Source organism: Pogoniulus pusillus, chromosome 3 (genome assembly GCF_015220805.1).
Source record: "Pogoniulus pusillus isolate bPogPus1 chromosome 3, bPogPus1.pri, whole genome shotgun sequence".
Taxonomy (NCBI): Eukaryota; Metazoa; Chordata; class Aves; order Piciformes; family Lybiidae; genus Pogoniulus; species Pogoniulus pusillus.
This window is the reverse complement of record NC_087266.1, coordinates 48,847,152-48,861,869: the sequence shown is the minus strand read 5'-3', so window position 1 is coordinate 48,861,869 and position 14,718 is coordinate 48,847,152. Positions and strand designations below refer to the sequence as shown.

At 43.5% G+C, this 14,718-nt stretch overlaps 2 protein-coding genes across 12 annotated transcripts in view; one reads left to right on the top strand and one right to left on the bottom strand.

Moving 5' to 3' along the window:
- The window catches only part of LOC135192491 (RCC1 and BTB domain-containing protein 2), a 35,435-nt gene extending 29,791 nt beyond the window's left edge, over positions 1–5,644 (top strand). For 7 of the 9 annotated variants that reach the window (XM_064175706.1, XM_064175746.1, XM_064175738.1 and 4 more), the window contains one exon: positions 41–1,676. In XM_064175706.1, the coding sequence (XP_064031776.1) occupies positions 41–208 (168 nt within the window). In that variant the 3' untranslated portion in view covers positions 209–1,676. Of the gene's footprint in view, positions 1–40; positions 1,677–1,892 lie in introns of those variants that run through there. The other 2 variants (XR_010309000.1, XM_064175674.1) reach the window with 2 other exon arrangements.
- A 1,552-nt stretch (positions 5,645–7,196) lies between these two features.
- The window catches only part of RB1 (RB transcriptional corepressor 1), a 75,941-nt gene continuing 68,419 nt past the window's right edge, over positions 7,197–14,718 (bottom strand). For all 3 annotated transcript variants that reach the window (XM_064175633.1, XM_064175653.1, XM_064175643.1), the window contains 6 exons: positions 13,227–13,340; positions 12,972–13,138; positions 11,895–11,925; positions 11,418–11,560; positions 10,405–10,454; positions 7,197–9,170 (listed from right to left, as the gene is read on the bottom strand). In XM_064175633.1, coding sequence (XP_064031703.1) covers positions 9,097–9,170; positions 10,405–10,454; positions 11,418–11,560; positions 11,895–11,925; positions 12,972–13,138; positions 13,227–13,340 — 579 coding nt within the window. In that variant the 3' untranslated portion in view covers positions 7,197–9,096. The remainder of the gene's footprint in view (positions 9,171–10,404; positions 10,455–11,417; positions 11,561–11,894; positions 11,926–12,971; positions 13,139–13,226; positions 13,341–14,718) is intronic.

Sequence of the window (14,718 nt, the reverse complement as noted above, 5' to 3'; positions counted from 1 at the left end):
CTCTTCTGTAGTATTCTTTCAAGACATAACATTTTAACAGGATCATAAGCTGATGAATTGGTTCTCCTGCCCCGGGTGCAGCATGTGGTGTGCCAAACTCAAGAGTGCATTGTTGCTCTGCTGCCTCCATCCACAGCTGAGGAAGGGACCTAGTGGGACTGCTTCAGAGGAGCACGGCAAAGACTTCTTTATCAAGGACATGGCATAATCTCTGTGCAAGGAATCAGGAAGTAAGCCAGGCTCTCTTAGTGAAGATACACAAATGGAGTAAAGTTGGCTTGAGAACCATGTGCACCGTCAGCACTTCAGTAGCAAACTGTCTGAAGGAGGCCTGTGGAAGATGCCTCATATTTTGGGAGTTAGAAAAGATCTAATTCATTGAAATGTTGGCATTAAATAGGAGCACTGCAAGTGACAGATGATAGTGCTGTGTCATCTGCTGCTAGCACATCAAATGAGCTGAAGCCATGCATCTGTTAGGATTAAAAATGCTTGAAAGTGTTTTGTCCTGAGAAAACAGAAAGCATTGCTGCTAACAGGTGTTCTAAAGCATATTTCTAATACACCATAGCAAATCTTAGCTGAATCATCCTTGCACCTAACAGAATCAAAGCCAGTAGTCCTTGGTGAAATTAGTGGCCAGGGTTCTGTGCTATGTATGGCCCTTGGCACAGACCAGTACCAGAAAAAGCAGCCAGCTTGTCTTTTTCCTCAGTGCAGAAGCTGCACATTAGCTGCAAAGCCACACAGGCTCTGGCAGCAGCATCTCAGAGGGCTGCTGAAAATGAAGCTGTCAGTGTCTTTGGCTACATTTTTTTTGGCTTTGTCTACTTCTTTATTTCTTCTTCTGTTCTAACTGCTCTTTTTTGCCTTTCCAGTACTTCTTGATGAGAGGTGCAATTTATTTGTGCATTGTTGCTACCTTGTTTCTTTTGAAAGGCTATTTTGTGCTGCTTGGCCTCTGTTAAAGCTTTGGTTACATCTTGACAGGGCCAATAGACTTGAGCAGTCCATCTAACGAAAAGGTGTCAAAGGGAAACGCACAGCTACACTGTTGGATTTCGATTAAGCCCTGGTTGCAGTGTTTGTGTAGAACAGAATAAAACTGGCATGGATTTAAGAAACCTCATTTTGCTGTACTCCCTGAAGAGTTTATAGATCCTGGATCATGATGCCAGTCTAGACTTGTCTTGCTGCTGGCTCCAGCCTTGCTTGCTGCTGAAGCATTTCCTTCAACAGGACGTTGTTGCATAGGACTCAGCTGGAGGGGCTTGACCGAGTGCATGGAATCCACTGCTGGGGGGAGTTTGAATGGTCCTAAGGCTTTTAATGTTTTGTACCTGTCCTGAGCTGAATGTGTGAACATCCTGTTCTAGCAAGACCAGGCCAAGACAGAAGCATTTTCTGCTGTTTAGGATTCACAATTCCTAGATAGGGGAACCCAGTTCCTGTCTTGGCCACAGAAGTATCCTAACATCCAGTTTGTGTTCAGCAGCTGTCAGTGAATGTTGCAGCAGATTTTGCTTTTATTTTCAGCAAGACAGGGATAGCTGCTGCTTTTCACAGGGCAGAGAGGAAAAGCAAGCAGTTAGTGAAGCTCTAATAGTTTTGTGCGGGGAAGGTTGATGTTTCACTTACTAGTAACTTTAGCTCAGTAAATGTGTTGGAGTTCCAGAGTAATTTTAGGTGGCTACTTCTGTTTTCACAAAGGGGCTTTACTGAATAGCTTTTCATGCTGCCATTTGTGGGCTAATCAGACTGGTCAGAAAAGGGATTGGCAAATTAGCAGAGAATACCAAGTTGTTTGCCTATTAAATGGCAAATCTGAAACAGAAAAGTAACAGGTTTGCTTTCAGCCAGTGATATTACATAGTATCTCAATCTTTTCCTAGGACTTGGAAGAATTTTGCTTCAGATTTTGTATAAACCATTTAACTGTTGTGACACAAACTCAAGGCTTTGCAGAAATGGACCATGACCTCCTGAAGAACTTCATTAGCAAAGCAAGCAGAGTGGGAGCATTCCGAAACTGAGGTCTAACTACCACCAACTGAAGAGCATATCCTCTTCCCTCCTGCAAATCCTTCTTTGGAGAGCTTATCATCTCTGGTCGTGGTGTTCAGGGGCTTGGAGAGAAAGACTCAGTGTCCATCAGCTTAGAAGCATGAAGAAGTTTGCTGACATGTAAGTTTTGTAAAGATGGCTACAAGAAGGATGCATGGTGGGAGACCACTGCCAACAGTCAGACTGTAACAACAAAAGTCTAGTGCAGCAAATATCCTTTCCCACTTGAAGTCAAGCAAGCTAAGCTCCCATGAGCCTCTCTGTTTTGAGGGGTTTGGGCTTTTGTTTCCTGTGAGTTGGTTGGGTTTTTTTTTAAAGCAACCTACAGTTGTGGTTTGTGGGACAGTGACCTGTTCACTGCCAAAACTTTGTCAGTATCCTTTTATCAGCACACTAAGTTAATATGCTGGGCTGGGCTGCTTTGGACTTGGCTCATCAGCTGGTGAAGATACTAACAGAGTTTTCTGAGTGTAAGGTGAAGTCATAAATTGTTTAGGATGAGAGGCTTTCTAATTGTGGGGAGGATATGTGTGAGGGGGAATGTGTAAGCCCTGAAGAGCTTCAGCTGGATATGAGAGTTTTGAATTCCTGGCACTTAATGTCTGGTGTTCTAGAATGAAAAAAACAAAAGTTGCTTTCCATCACACCAAGCAACATTCCCTGGCACTCAGAGGGGCCAGGAAGCATTCACAGCACTTGTCTGGATGTGAATTACTGTGCTTTGTGTTCTGCTACTCAGAAAAACAGCTGGTTTCTTGTTACTAAGAAAAAAGAAACCCAAACAAACTCTCAAGATAGCGAAGTTCCTGGTTGTTTTTTTCCTGCCTTACTGTCTATCTAGTGCCAGACAAATCTGCTTAAGAAGTGGAGAAGAAGACAGCTTTGAAGTGATAAAAATAGGTCTTGGAATGAAACCCTAAGAGTGAAACGTTATTTTCCATGTGACAGGAAGGACACTTTGTCCTACTACATTGTTTCAGTTCTGCTTTGCTCAGTGTTGTGACGTACCACTCACCTCATGTGCAGTTTGAGAAAGGAGTTGCCCTCTGGCCATGCCTCTCCCATCACCGACCACTGAAGGTAGCAGATGGCTGCGGCAGTGAGATAATCCTTCATTTCTAACTGACTAAGGTGAGTTGAGAAGAAACTCTCCTGCTGTTCCACAGCAGAAGGCTTGCCCCATTACAGAAGCAGCTGAGCTCCTGAAGTGGTTACTTGGATTTTCTAACAGGCAACTCTGAATTAACCCTAGGAAATGATTTCTTCTAAAACACTGCTGGCTGAGGTGGCCTTAAGTGCCTTTTGCAGGATTTTACAAATGGAGAAGGCAAGAAGGTGGAAGGTGAGACTTGCATCACTAATTTTATTAGCATCCTACCTTCCTGCTGATCCTTGCTGTTGCCACAGAATCTTTATGAATTTTTCTTATCCTGCAATGTGGTTTCTAAAAAGCTGATTCCCTTGAGTGATCACAGCCTCGTTTCTAAAGTAGAAATAACTGCATTTTATTCTATGGGAAGATAAGCTCTCAAACAATCCTGCTCCTTGAGGAGGAGGAGAATGAGCAGCACTTTCTCAGAGAAGCAGAGGGTAGTGCCTCTCTTCACTCAGTCCCTGCAGGTGTGAGCGGAAGGATGAGGCAAGCAGAGAGTAGAATTTAGTAAGAGGAACCTTATTTTGGAAATGCTGTGTTAAAAACTTACACGTTTGAGGCATCTGCAATACATTGGCTCCTCTACTGCTGTAACAAGCACCTTCTGCCACCCTCTCAGTGATTAATTAGGCCACCTTCCTCCATCAGTGTAACTCCGTACTTCAGCAGTTGTGGCAGTATTTTGTATTCAAACAGCTCTGGTCAAAAACTTTCCAACACATAATGCAGTCTCATCAAAACCACAACTTCCTGGGGAGGGGAGATCACTTTGGTTAAGTTTGTGTTTCAAAGCCACTGGACTGAGGCAGAGAGTGGAGGTTAATACAGACAGTAGCAGAGTATCATGCTAGGGCAAACCTCATACAACATAGGCCAGCACTAATCACAGCAGAACACAGACAGAAGGCAATGCTATGTAAGCTGGGGCTGGGAGCTCCATGTTTTGGTTAAGTCAGAGGTGGCTGGAGTGAAGGCTTGCCCATTTCAGTCCTGGGCTCAACAACTGCCAGATTCACCTGCAAGAGTTTCTGAGCCTTAGCAGCACACAGAAAGAGAGGGCTGTGCCACAGCCCAGCATCTGGCTAACAGCTTGTACAAGATGCTGCCCGCACTCAGGGCACTGTACTGGCACACAACACTAGGAAATGGAGCTGGCTGGGCACCTGTGTCACTCACAAGGGCCTTTTGCTCTCTCTGGCCCTCCCAAGAACTGTGCTACAAAAACTCTCCAGACCTTTCTGTTTTAGTTACAAGAACCAAGCCGAAACTGTAAAAGGGAATTGATTGTTTTTAACTCACCCATTCTCTGCTCTGTGAAGATCCTTTCTCCCTGGAGAAATCTCTCCATGGTGTGATAGTACTGGAGTGTGATACCAATGTCCTGGTAGGCTCAAGATTCATAACACAACTACTGTAGTCAAGAGCATGGTCCTTAGCAAGGCATTTGAAGCTTAATCTAACCAGTAGTATTCCTTACCTTTTTTCAGTTTAGTCCTTCCATGCTCCCACTGTCCAGCCTGTAGTGCACATTAAAGCCTAGCTGCAACCTCAGAGTCACTGACACAGCCTGGAATTTTGAGGAAAAGTATTCCTGGACTCAATGGAGGCAATTGTAAAGATCTGATGGGCCAGTGCTGGCTTTTATTGATGCAATACCTATCATCCTACCTGAATGTGACAGCATTACATCCAGAGACACCTTTATTTATTGCAACACTTTCACTGCATGCACTTTCTTTTGCATTTAAAGCTCAGCATTTAAAAAAAACCCTTCCTGGCTTAGATGGTTAAATGCCTGTATATTAATGTGCTTGAAATCTAATTCTAGGACATCTTAGAAGAAATGGGGGATGCATTTTATAATTGCAAGGTGGTCTGCAGCAAACAGAGTAAGTTGTTATTTAACCTGCAAGATCCATAAAGTATTTAAGTATGTAAAAATTGTTCTGGCTTAGGACACCACAGACAAAAAGGGATGTGTTAAAAAGAGAAAGTAAGGTCAACAGAGTTGTAACTAGGCTTTAAATAAAGAGGAACTATGCAAAAGGGAAACCAGGTAGAAAACTTCCTCAATCAAATGGCATTTGAAAGAAAAAGGAATGACATGGATAGAGCCAGATGAAAGTTCTCTGAAGTTAGAGAAGCAAAGCCCTGCAATTGCATTATTACCAAGGACTCACCTCTACAGTTCTGTTACAAGAGCTGGTAACCGAAACCTGCTGGGTTTGCACCATCTGAACCCTTTCCACTGCCTTCCCCAGTACAATAAAGCATTTCTTTATTGCCCCATAGAGACAGGACTCTGGCTACCACCTAACGATGCAGAAAGTTTACAGCCTGCACATAACTTTATGTTTTGATTTCCTGGTTCTTTATAAACTTGTCTGGTTTAAACAAACCATTAATAAAAGTGCTATCATATTTAAAGAGTGTGAATGGTGTTTTTGCCTTTCTTTTCAGTACCCGTGAGCAAAACCTGACATTTGTAAACTGAGTTCACTAGGTAGGTAATAGCTGTGGCAAAAAAAACCCTTAAAAACCCACAGAGAATGTTTCAGAAGGCTATTTTTAAAGACTATTAATGGTCTTCAGGGATTCACTACCACCAGATAAAGAATTTATAAGCAGAATGAAAACTAAGGCTGCAAAGAAAGAGCAAATTTGCATTAAGTGCATTTCTACCTTTCAGAGACATTAATGCCATCCTCAAAACACCAACCATGATTTCTGGAGCAAACACCCATTATGAGCAGCTTGCTTACTACATTTTCAAACATGTCACCTTGTATTTTACACCACTCTCACAAGTCATCATCATCTCCCCCAGGTATTTCACATTTGGCACAGGTGTCTTCCTGCAGCCTCTCTAGCTGCAGGCATGCAGGTCACGTGTTCTGTGACACGCAAGAACAAGCAGCACTTGGAAACAGGGAATGGCAACAAAAGACTAAGGTGTAAAACTGCAAACAAATCTCCATCTTGAGATGCCTACACAGCCAGGCTATAGCTCAAATTCCCCTCAGCACCAGTAGAGAGAAATGGGCCTTGCTCAGCCTCACTGTGCAGCTTAGGCAGAGACACATTTTCTCCAGGGTGAATAAAGCACTGGTTTGATCAGCAGCACAATCCTTGCTGTTAGGAACCTAAGCCACTCATCACATTTGCTGTCTAACTCTTCTGCTCTGAATCCCAAGGTTCTGCTTTTCCTGAAATCATTTCCATATACCAGGCCCTCCTGAACACAAGGTCTCCTTTAAGAAAGCTATTCTCAAGCATAGCAAGATGTCCAAATCTGGTAAAAAGCCACTGTTTTCAATACACATTTACTTGGTTTGTATCTCTGAAAGGTAAGGCACTGAAAATGTATTTTATAGGGGTCAGGGACTGGCAAGTCAGACAGTACCCTTTGTGCTCTAAGCACTGTCCCGACTGCCAAAGCTCTCAATTGCACATCAAGTTCTGCAGAGCCATGAGTCACAGGCACCTATGGACTGCAATAAAGCAGTGACAGGGAGCCTGCAAAGCTGACCCCGGTAATGCCAGGTACACAGCCCACAAAGTCACGGTGGCTTACACGGGGCTGCTTTCAACAGCACTGAAACCAAACGAATCAATTATGAGAAGCAGAGTACTTAAGTGACAGGAACACTCCTAAATGTGGACACCAGCTTCTCTGAAGGACCGCCTCCAGCACTTCTTCAAAGGCCATTGGTGATCCAGAGCATAATGCGGGCCTGCATCTGCCAGGCCCTCCCTGGTGACCCTGGAACAAGAGAGCTGGTGAGAATATCTCCAGAGTGTCATATGGAAACTTCTGAAGGCAACTACAAGCCCAAGAGTACAACTGTTTGGACCTCTGCACCAAGACTGAACAGCTTCTGCTCGTGCAAGGTGCAGAGTCACGGTGATGGTACAAAAGAACATCATTACTGCATGAAGTTGCCTTCTCACCTAATAAAAGAGAATTACCAACCATAGCTCCTTTTAAAGCTATTTTATTTATCTTGAAAGGAGAGAAACTGATTAGTTGTATAAAATATTGTACATTTGATGTAAAGCCTTCAGTCTGAACAAACAAACAAACAAAAGCACTGTCACAGTAAAGCAATCATCAATCTGGTTTGGTGCTGGACTCTGTAAGGTCACCGTGCTCTAGCCAAAGGATTATGGAAGAACTTCGGTGGCTGTAACAGAGCTTATGGTCAGTGCACCCCAATGTTAACATACATTCTGTCTGCAAAACACTGTATGAAGTGAGATCATGAGCATAAGGTACTCCTAACACTCCTGTAGGCTTTGCAGGAGTAAACTGGAAGCCAGATTGAGACTAAAAAGAGAACTCAATTTTAGTTGACAACTTTACTGTCTCATCAGTAGAATGCTTTTGGTACAAGTTTAGTAGGTCTAGGATTAGCTTCTGTTTGCCAAGAGAACTGATCTTTAAAGATGTACTATTTTAAGTACTCTAGGTTCAGGTAAACAATTTCTAGCTGTAAAAGATGAGGGTTTAAACAGTTTGTGTAATGACAAGCATGTTTTTCTACTGCAGCAGTTTTAAATATCTGCAAAAGCTAAGTCTCATTAAAAGAGGTCATTTAAAAGTGAGTCTTCATTTGTTTCATATGTATTTTAACCCACTGGAAGTAAAACCTGTGCTTTCCCCTAACTGGCTGTTTTGCAAACACTTTGTTATTGCAAGAACAAGTTCCATCAGCTGAATCAGTTAACTTACCTAAGATCAAAAATGGTTTGTGTTGTTTGAGGGGTTTTGTGCTAGTTGCAGCAGCTCCCAAGTTGCCTTCTCAGTTACATAAGGCAGACTGATTTTCCCAGGCGGGCTCACCGAGTTCAGCTCCTGTGCAGATGCTGCAGTAGGGCCTGTGTGAGATGCCCTGTGCTTTGAGACACAGGCTGCTCTTAACCTGAAATCCAACTGGAGACACTACTCAGTTTTCAGCTGTAGCTAAGAGGTTTGCTGCCTGGTTTTCAAGCTATGTGGCTTGACTGCAGTCAGGTGAAAAACTGAAGGAATGAAGGAATGTTGGTGTCTCCTACCTACCAGGTTGGGTTTAAGTTTGAGCTTCTTTTGTCCTTTTTTCCAAAAATTGAGATTTTCCAAGATAACAAAGTGGACATCAAAGTACTCTGCGGGAACAAGCTTCAGCTTCTGCCAAGCTTCTCTGTGGAGTTCTGGAAGGAATCTCTGTGGGCTTCACAGTCCCTGAAAATCAAACTGATAGACAGCGTAACTGCCCTCTGAAATGGCAGTGGGGCAAGAGCTGGAGCAGGAAAACAAACAGAACACCAAGTACTGGTTTCAGTAGTATGGCTCCAGAACGAGTTCACTTGGAACTCGGGTTGCACTTCTGAGGCAAGCTCCTGGCTCTACAAGGTCTGTAACTGCTGTGCAGTTGATGGGAATTTAAAGCATTCATCTTTAAATCTTTGCAGTATCTGGCCCCTTATTTTCAACATTTGCAAGCAATAAAAATCTAAAAATGGAATCTTAAGAAACAAAATTAGTGCATTTCAAATCACTAAGCTCACATTTTGTCTTTAGACAGAAGAATCCAATCTGTGTAGACAGACTGAATTGGCTTAAATCAGTAATGCTGCAATAAGAAACTAAGTCACCTTCCAAGTCTGTTTTTAATATCCTCCAAAAAATATATATATAAATTAAATTCAGTGGCTTACATGGTATATATGCTACATCATAAGGCAAAGTATCATGAAAAACTTTAGAAGTTCAAATGCTTTCATCTAGGAGTTTGGGAAAAAAAGCAACTAAAAAAAGCAACTCAGTTAATGAAGGCTGCAAACCAAAACCAATCTAGAAGGGCCAGCGGTGCAGCCCCTGGTCCTGAGAATTCTGAGTCTCACTTTTCTTCACTGGCTGAGGTATCATTCCCATCGTTCAGTTTCTGCTTTTGCATTCTTGTTCGAGTAGATGCTAGAACAAAAAGAAAACCAAACCAAAACAAAGACTGGCATTAAATACTGACTATTGTAAAGATCTGTAATGACACAAGGAACATAAAGCCGCTGTTCTGAATGAACCAAATCCCTCAGTCTAAAATAAACACCTAATTCTGGGTTGCTTCAGCAAGTCTTGCTCAATCTCACACATCTTAACAAATACATTCCAGCTGTTCTCTTAAGTTCTTATTGCTTCTGTAGCCTCTCTCTGTCTGTTCTCATCCTCATGGTGGGCAGATGGACTGCATCATGCAGCGATCTCATCACCAGACAGACGCTCTGGGTGGAAGAGCTTGCCACAGCCAGCCTACCCAGGAAATGCTCTTCCCCGATGAGCACACAAACAACTGGACATGAAATACAACCTCCCTTCTCAACATCTGCCACAAGTAAGTGAAGCAACACTTCCCCTGCCCTAAAGTACATGCTCACACCTATCTTCACGAGCAAACCCTTGCTAGGGAAGAATTCTTCGTGGGCAAATCTGTTCAGACAGAGTTCAGATTCTACTGGAGGGTTAGAAGGACTGGGCAGACCAAGTGTGCTCCTTTTTGGAGTGGAAAATAAAACTCAGCTGTAGGAATGGGGCTGTTTTGCTTTTCATGAACTAGATTTGAGTTTTGTTTGAGAAGGAAGAAAGTGATTCCACAAAATGTAACAGAAATGTTGCTCCACAGTAGAAGAAAAAGCTTCAGGTATTTTAGTGTAAGAGAGAGAAAAGCAACATACAAAACTACCTACCATTTTCCTGTGTATGGAATTTTCCTTTACTCCACTGAAATAATCTAAAAAAGATGTTCTGGTCCACTAAGCACTGCAGAAATTACTCCTGACTTCTACCTGCAAGCTCTCAGCTAAGGATCTGTCAGTGGTACAGGCAGGAAATCCCTGGCAAGCATTTAATTCCATTTCAACAATTCTCCTATTTAGAAATGATGCACCGTGCTCGTTTCTCCTGTTCACATGTAATTCACCATCTTCCATGCTGCTGTGCCATTTAACCTCCTCAAAAGGGATTCTGAGCATTTGCAAATTATGATCTGCATTTTTAAGATTCAATGGAGCAAGCACAAGAAAAGAGCAAGCACAGAAAAATGAGCAAGTCACTGAAATGACATCAGGGTTGAGCAATGTTTTCGTGAGTGGGTACAAACCGCTTTACTAACCGAGGCACTCGCTGCTGTGCAGCTCATGAAAACAATACTCACTCATTTCTGCAAGCTTTTGTTGGAACTTGGACTCCTGGGGTAGGTGTTTGCTGCAAACAGAAAGCATATGACTAAGCAGAAGTCTTAAAAACAAGTAACTTTTTATCCTCATACTCGAACTTTACATCAATGTTAGTTCATTCCAGTGCTATTGCCTTCTCTTACGAAGATGCAAGCTCTTCCCTATCACACTAAACTGAAGAGCTGCTTGATTTCTCATTCCTCTGAAATAAACAGGTGTGCTAGTTTGAGCCTAGCTGGGATATTTTAGTGGGAAGAATTAGATTATAGGCTGTGAAAAGGAAACAGTGGTGATGTTTACTTCACTCACAGGCTTGCTGAGATGCATAAAAACAAGAACACAAACACAGATAATAGAATTGCTCTTGGGCTCTGGCTGCACACACTTCTCTCCCTAACTTGCTGTCTGTCTAATCTGTCTGCTTCCTAGCCTCCCTGGCTGATTCTACAAACTCACCTTGAACCAGGCAAAGTCTGGGATAAGGTAAAGGGGTGGAAAAAAGGTGGAAGGGTGGTTGGGAGCCCCTCCTGAGGACTCCGGTTTCTGGGAGAGCTGTTGTGTTTCTGTATTACTTTTTACCTTGTCTATAGCTGTATATGTTGTAAATACCTGCTTGTTTATTGTGCTAAGCTCTAAGTATAAAGCTTCATTCTTTAATTTCCAGCCCCTGAAGTCTAGTCTGGGTGATTTTAAGTGTGGGGGGCAGGAACACCCAAACCATCACATCAGGCTTTGTCTTCTAAAAGTGAGTTAAGACAACAGCAAGGTTTAGCACTCAGTAGCAGTGCTGGGATGCTGGACACACAGGCTTGGAATAATCTTTGCCTCTGCCATCAAAGCGTCTAACTGGAAATAATTATGCTACCATCTCTCGTTTAATATATCTACTCAAGAACTCAACACAAGATTTCAGGAAGAAGTTAGGATGGAAGGCCCTGAGAGCCAAATAAACAGATGTCAGGTTACCAAAGCACCAAGAACAATCTCTCACCTCCCATCTGCTTCATCTTGCCCTTCTATATCGAAGCGTAGCCTCTTGAGTGGCTTAGGAGCAGTGGTCACTTCTGCGCTGCGTTTCAGCTGGCCCTCACTGTTGCACAGCATCTGGTTTATTTTTTGAAACTTATCAGAAGTCTGAAGTGAGAAGAAAATAGGAAAAGAATCAACAATGAATCCTGAAACTGCCCAAACTTCACCCATCGTCCTCTAAAACTGAAGAGCTCTAAAACTCTGCAGTTTAAAGACTCTCAACCTTTTGTCAAAACAAGTAAAATAACACAACATTTGGAAGTGAACTCTGGGTATTTCAAAGGACTCAACAGCACACCCACTGATCTTTGTGCTTCACATTCCATAGAACACCATGTTAAAGCAGAGACTCACTCGTGCAGCTCGTCAGCAGGCTATCCCCACTCCTCAGACAGTCACATGCATTCAAGGGAAGGACATTAAAAATGTTACAACTCACCCCAAATGATTCACCAATGGACACCAAAAATCTGCCAAATGAAGAAGAGAAGTGGTTGTGGTTAAGCTGCATCTAGCAATGATTGAAGCATCCATTCACTTGCACAGCCCAGCACAAGACACTGATGAAGTTTCTTGTTCGCTCTCTCTGCATTAGCAGTACAAACTACACTGGAGTGTGTTGAGAATGCTCAGGCAGGCCAGCTTCTACTGAACTGTCACAGCAACCATTACCACACACCACTGTGACTTGAAAGAATCAGAGGTCACAGGATGTCAGGGGTTGGAAGGGATCATACAATGATCCCTTCCAGGACCATACAATCCAGATCAGGTCACACAGGAACACATCCAGACAGGCCTTGAAAGTCTCCAGGGAAGGAGACTCCACAGCCTCTCTGGGCAGCCTGTTCCAGTGCTCTGTGACCCTTGCAGTAAAGAAGTTTCCTCTTGTGTTGAGGTGGAGCCTCTTGTACTGCAACTTACACACATTGCTCCTTGTTCTGTCCCAGGGAGCAAGTGAACAGAACCTGAGGATGATCAGAGGGCAGGAGCACCTCTACTCTGAGGACAGACTGAAAGAGTTGGGGCTGTTCAGGCTGGAGAACAGGAGGCTCTGAGGTGACCTCATTGTGGCCTTCCAGTATCTGAAGAGGGCCTACAAAAAGCTGGGGAGGGACTTTTTAGGATATCATGTAGTGACAGGACGAGAGGGAATGGAGCAAAGCTGGAGGTGGGTAGGTTCAGGCTGGAGGTGAGGAGGAAGTTGTTCAGCATGAGAGTGGTGAGAGCCTGGAATCAGTTGTCCAGGGAGGTGGTTGAGGCCCCATGGCTGGAGGTGTTTAAAGCCAGGCTGGATGAAGCTGTGGGCAGCTTGAGGCAGGGTAGGGTGTCCCTGCCCATGGCAGGGGGGTTGGAACTGGCTGATCCTTGTGGTCCCTTCCAACCCTGACTGACTCTAAAGATATAATAATGACAGACTATTGACAAACCAGACTGTGTGGGGTTCTAACTTGCTTCCACTAGAATCCCCCAGATGCCTTTAATTTAGCCCAGGAAATGTTTCTCAAAAACTCACCTGGATCTTGGAGTCATCTTGGTGGGCGACTGAAAGCCATCGGAGAACTTGTATGGGCTCTTCAAGGGCGAGATGTAGATGTTATTGCCAGCAGGGACACGCCGAGGAGAGTTGGAGAACTGGTAGGGGCTGCGAGGCATGTGTGGGATAGGTGATGGAGTGGGAGGCTGTGAAAACAAACCAAGCATAAGGTTTTATTGTCTGCATATTCCTGTCCTACTAAATAATCACCGCTGAACACCAGTAACGGCTTACCCTGTTGGAGGCATACTGCAGAATGTTGGTCTTCAGCTTCTGCATGAACACTAAGTTGTAGAAGACTATAATGGAGTCATACTGTTCCTCCCTGATAAGAACACGTTTGAAAGTCTGCAGAGGGAGAGAAAATCATGTGTAGCAAAGGAAAAAAATGAGACAATTTTACATCTGATAAACTCACCAAGACATTAAAAAACCTGTGTGAGATTAAGAGCTAAGATCATACACGTTGTATAGAAGCCATAGTAGGTACTATTTAGAACTGCTCTCAATTGTGAGGACTTGTGTTTTTTTTTCCCCAAACATGTATGAACATTAGAAGTGGCATCTTCACAGCCCTCAGTGCAAAGGTGATTAATCAGAAGCATATTGCTTCCCAGATTTAAGCTCCATTTACTTTCACACCTACAACAAAAAACAAACCCAAGGCTTTGCCACTGCCTTGCAAGGCTTAAAAACACCACCACAAAAACCCAACTGCATAACTGATCTGCTGTGGATAAAACTGTTGTTTAGGCTGGGAGACAAAAGTCTGAAGCTGTAGCTAAGATGCACAAACACACTGTGAGAAATTCTGCTAACAAAAGGATGCCGACAGGTCAATTAACTGTTTGATTTTTTCTACTGATTTAATCACAACTCTGTACAAAAAAATAAGGACAGGAGGGCATTTACAAAGAAAGGATCTTCTCAGTCATGTAATTATGCCTGCAACTTTAGTGCATAGAGGTCTGTTTGATATCTGATCCTATTACTATGAAAACCTCTAAAGAGAGTCATCTGCTTGTCTCCCCTTAATGCTCACGAGAAGTTAGACAACTTGTATAAATGTTGCTTCTGCAAACCCTATTAGCAGCACATCTTGACTCTTTTGTAACACCTCCAAAGAGATGCATCACCCATTTTTTAGTATCTTTAAGTAAAAAAGAAGAATGAAGCTTGTTTTCTGAGGAGAGTTACCAAAATATTTTGTGAGAGACATTTAAAGTGACATTAGTTTCAGAATCAGTTTTCCTCCCCAGAAAATGGGGATGCCATCAACCAGAAGCTTTCTAGTTTATGTTCAGGTGCCCCACAATTCAAGAGAGATGTTGAGGTGCTGGAACGTGTCCAGAGAAGGGCGATGAAGATGGTGAGAGGCCTGGAACACAAACCCTATGAAGAGAGGCTGAGGGAGCTGGGGGTGTGCAGCCTGCAGAAGAGGAGGCTCAGGGCAGAGCTCATTGCTGTCTACAACTACCTGAAGGGACATTGTAGCCAGGAGGCGGTGGCCTCTTCTTCCAGGCAACCACCAACAGAACAAGGGGACACAGACTCAAGTTGTGCCAGGGGAGGTCTAGGCTGGATGTCAGGAGGAAGTTGTTGGCAGAGAGAGTGACTGGCATTGGAATGGGCTGCCCAGGGAGGTGGTGGAGTCACCATCCCTGGAGGTGTTCAAGAAAAGCCTGGATGAGGCACTCAGTGTCATTGCTAGGGCTGGGTGCTAGGT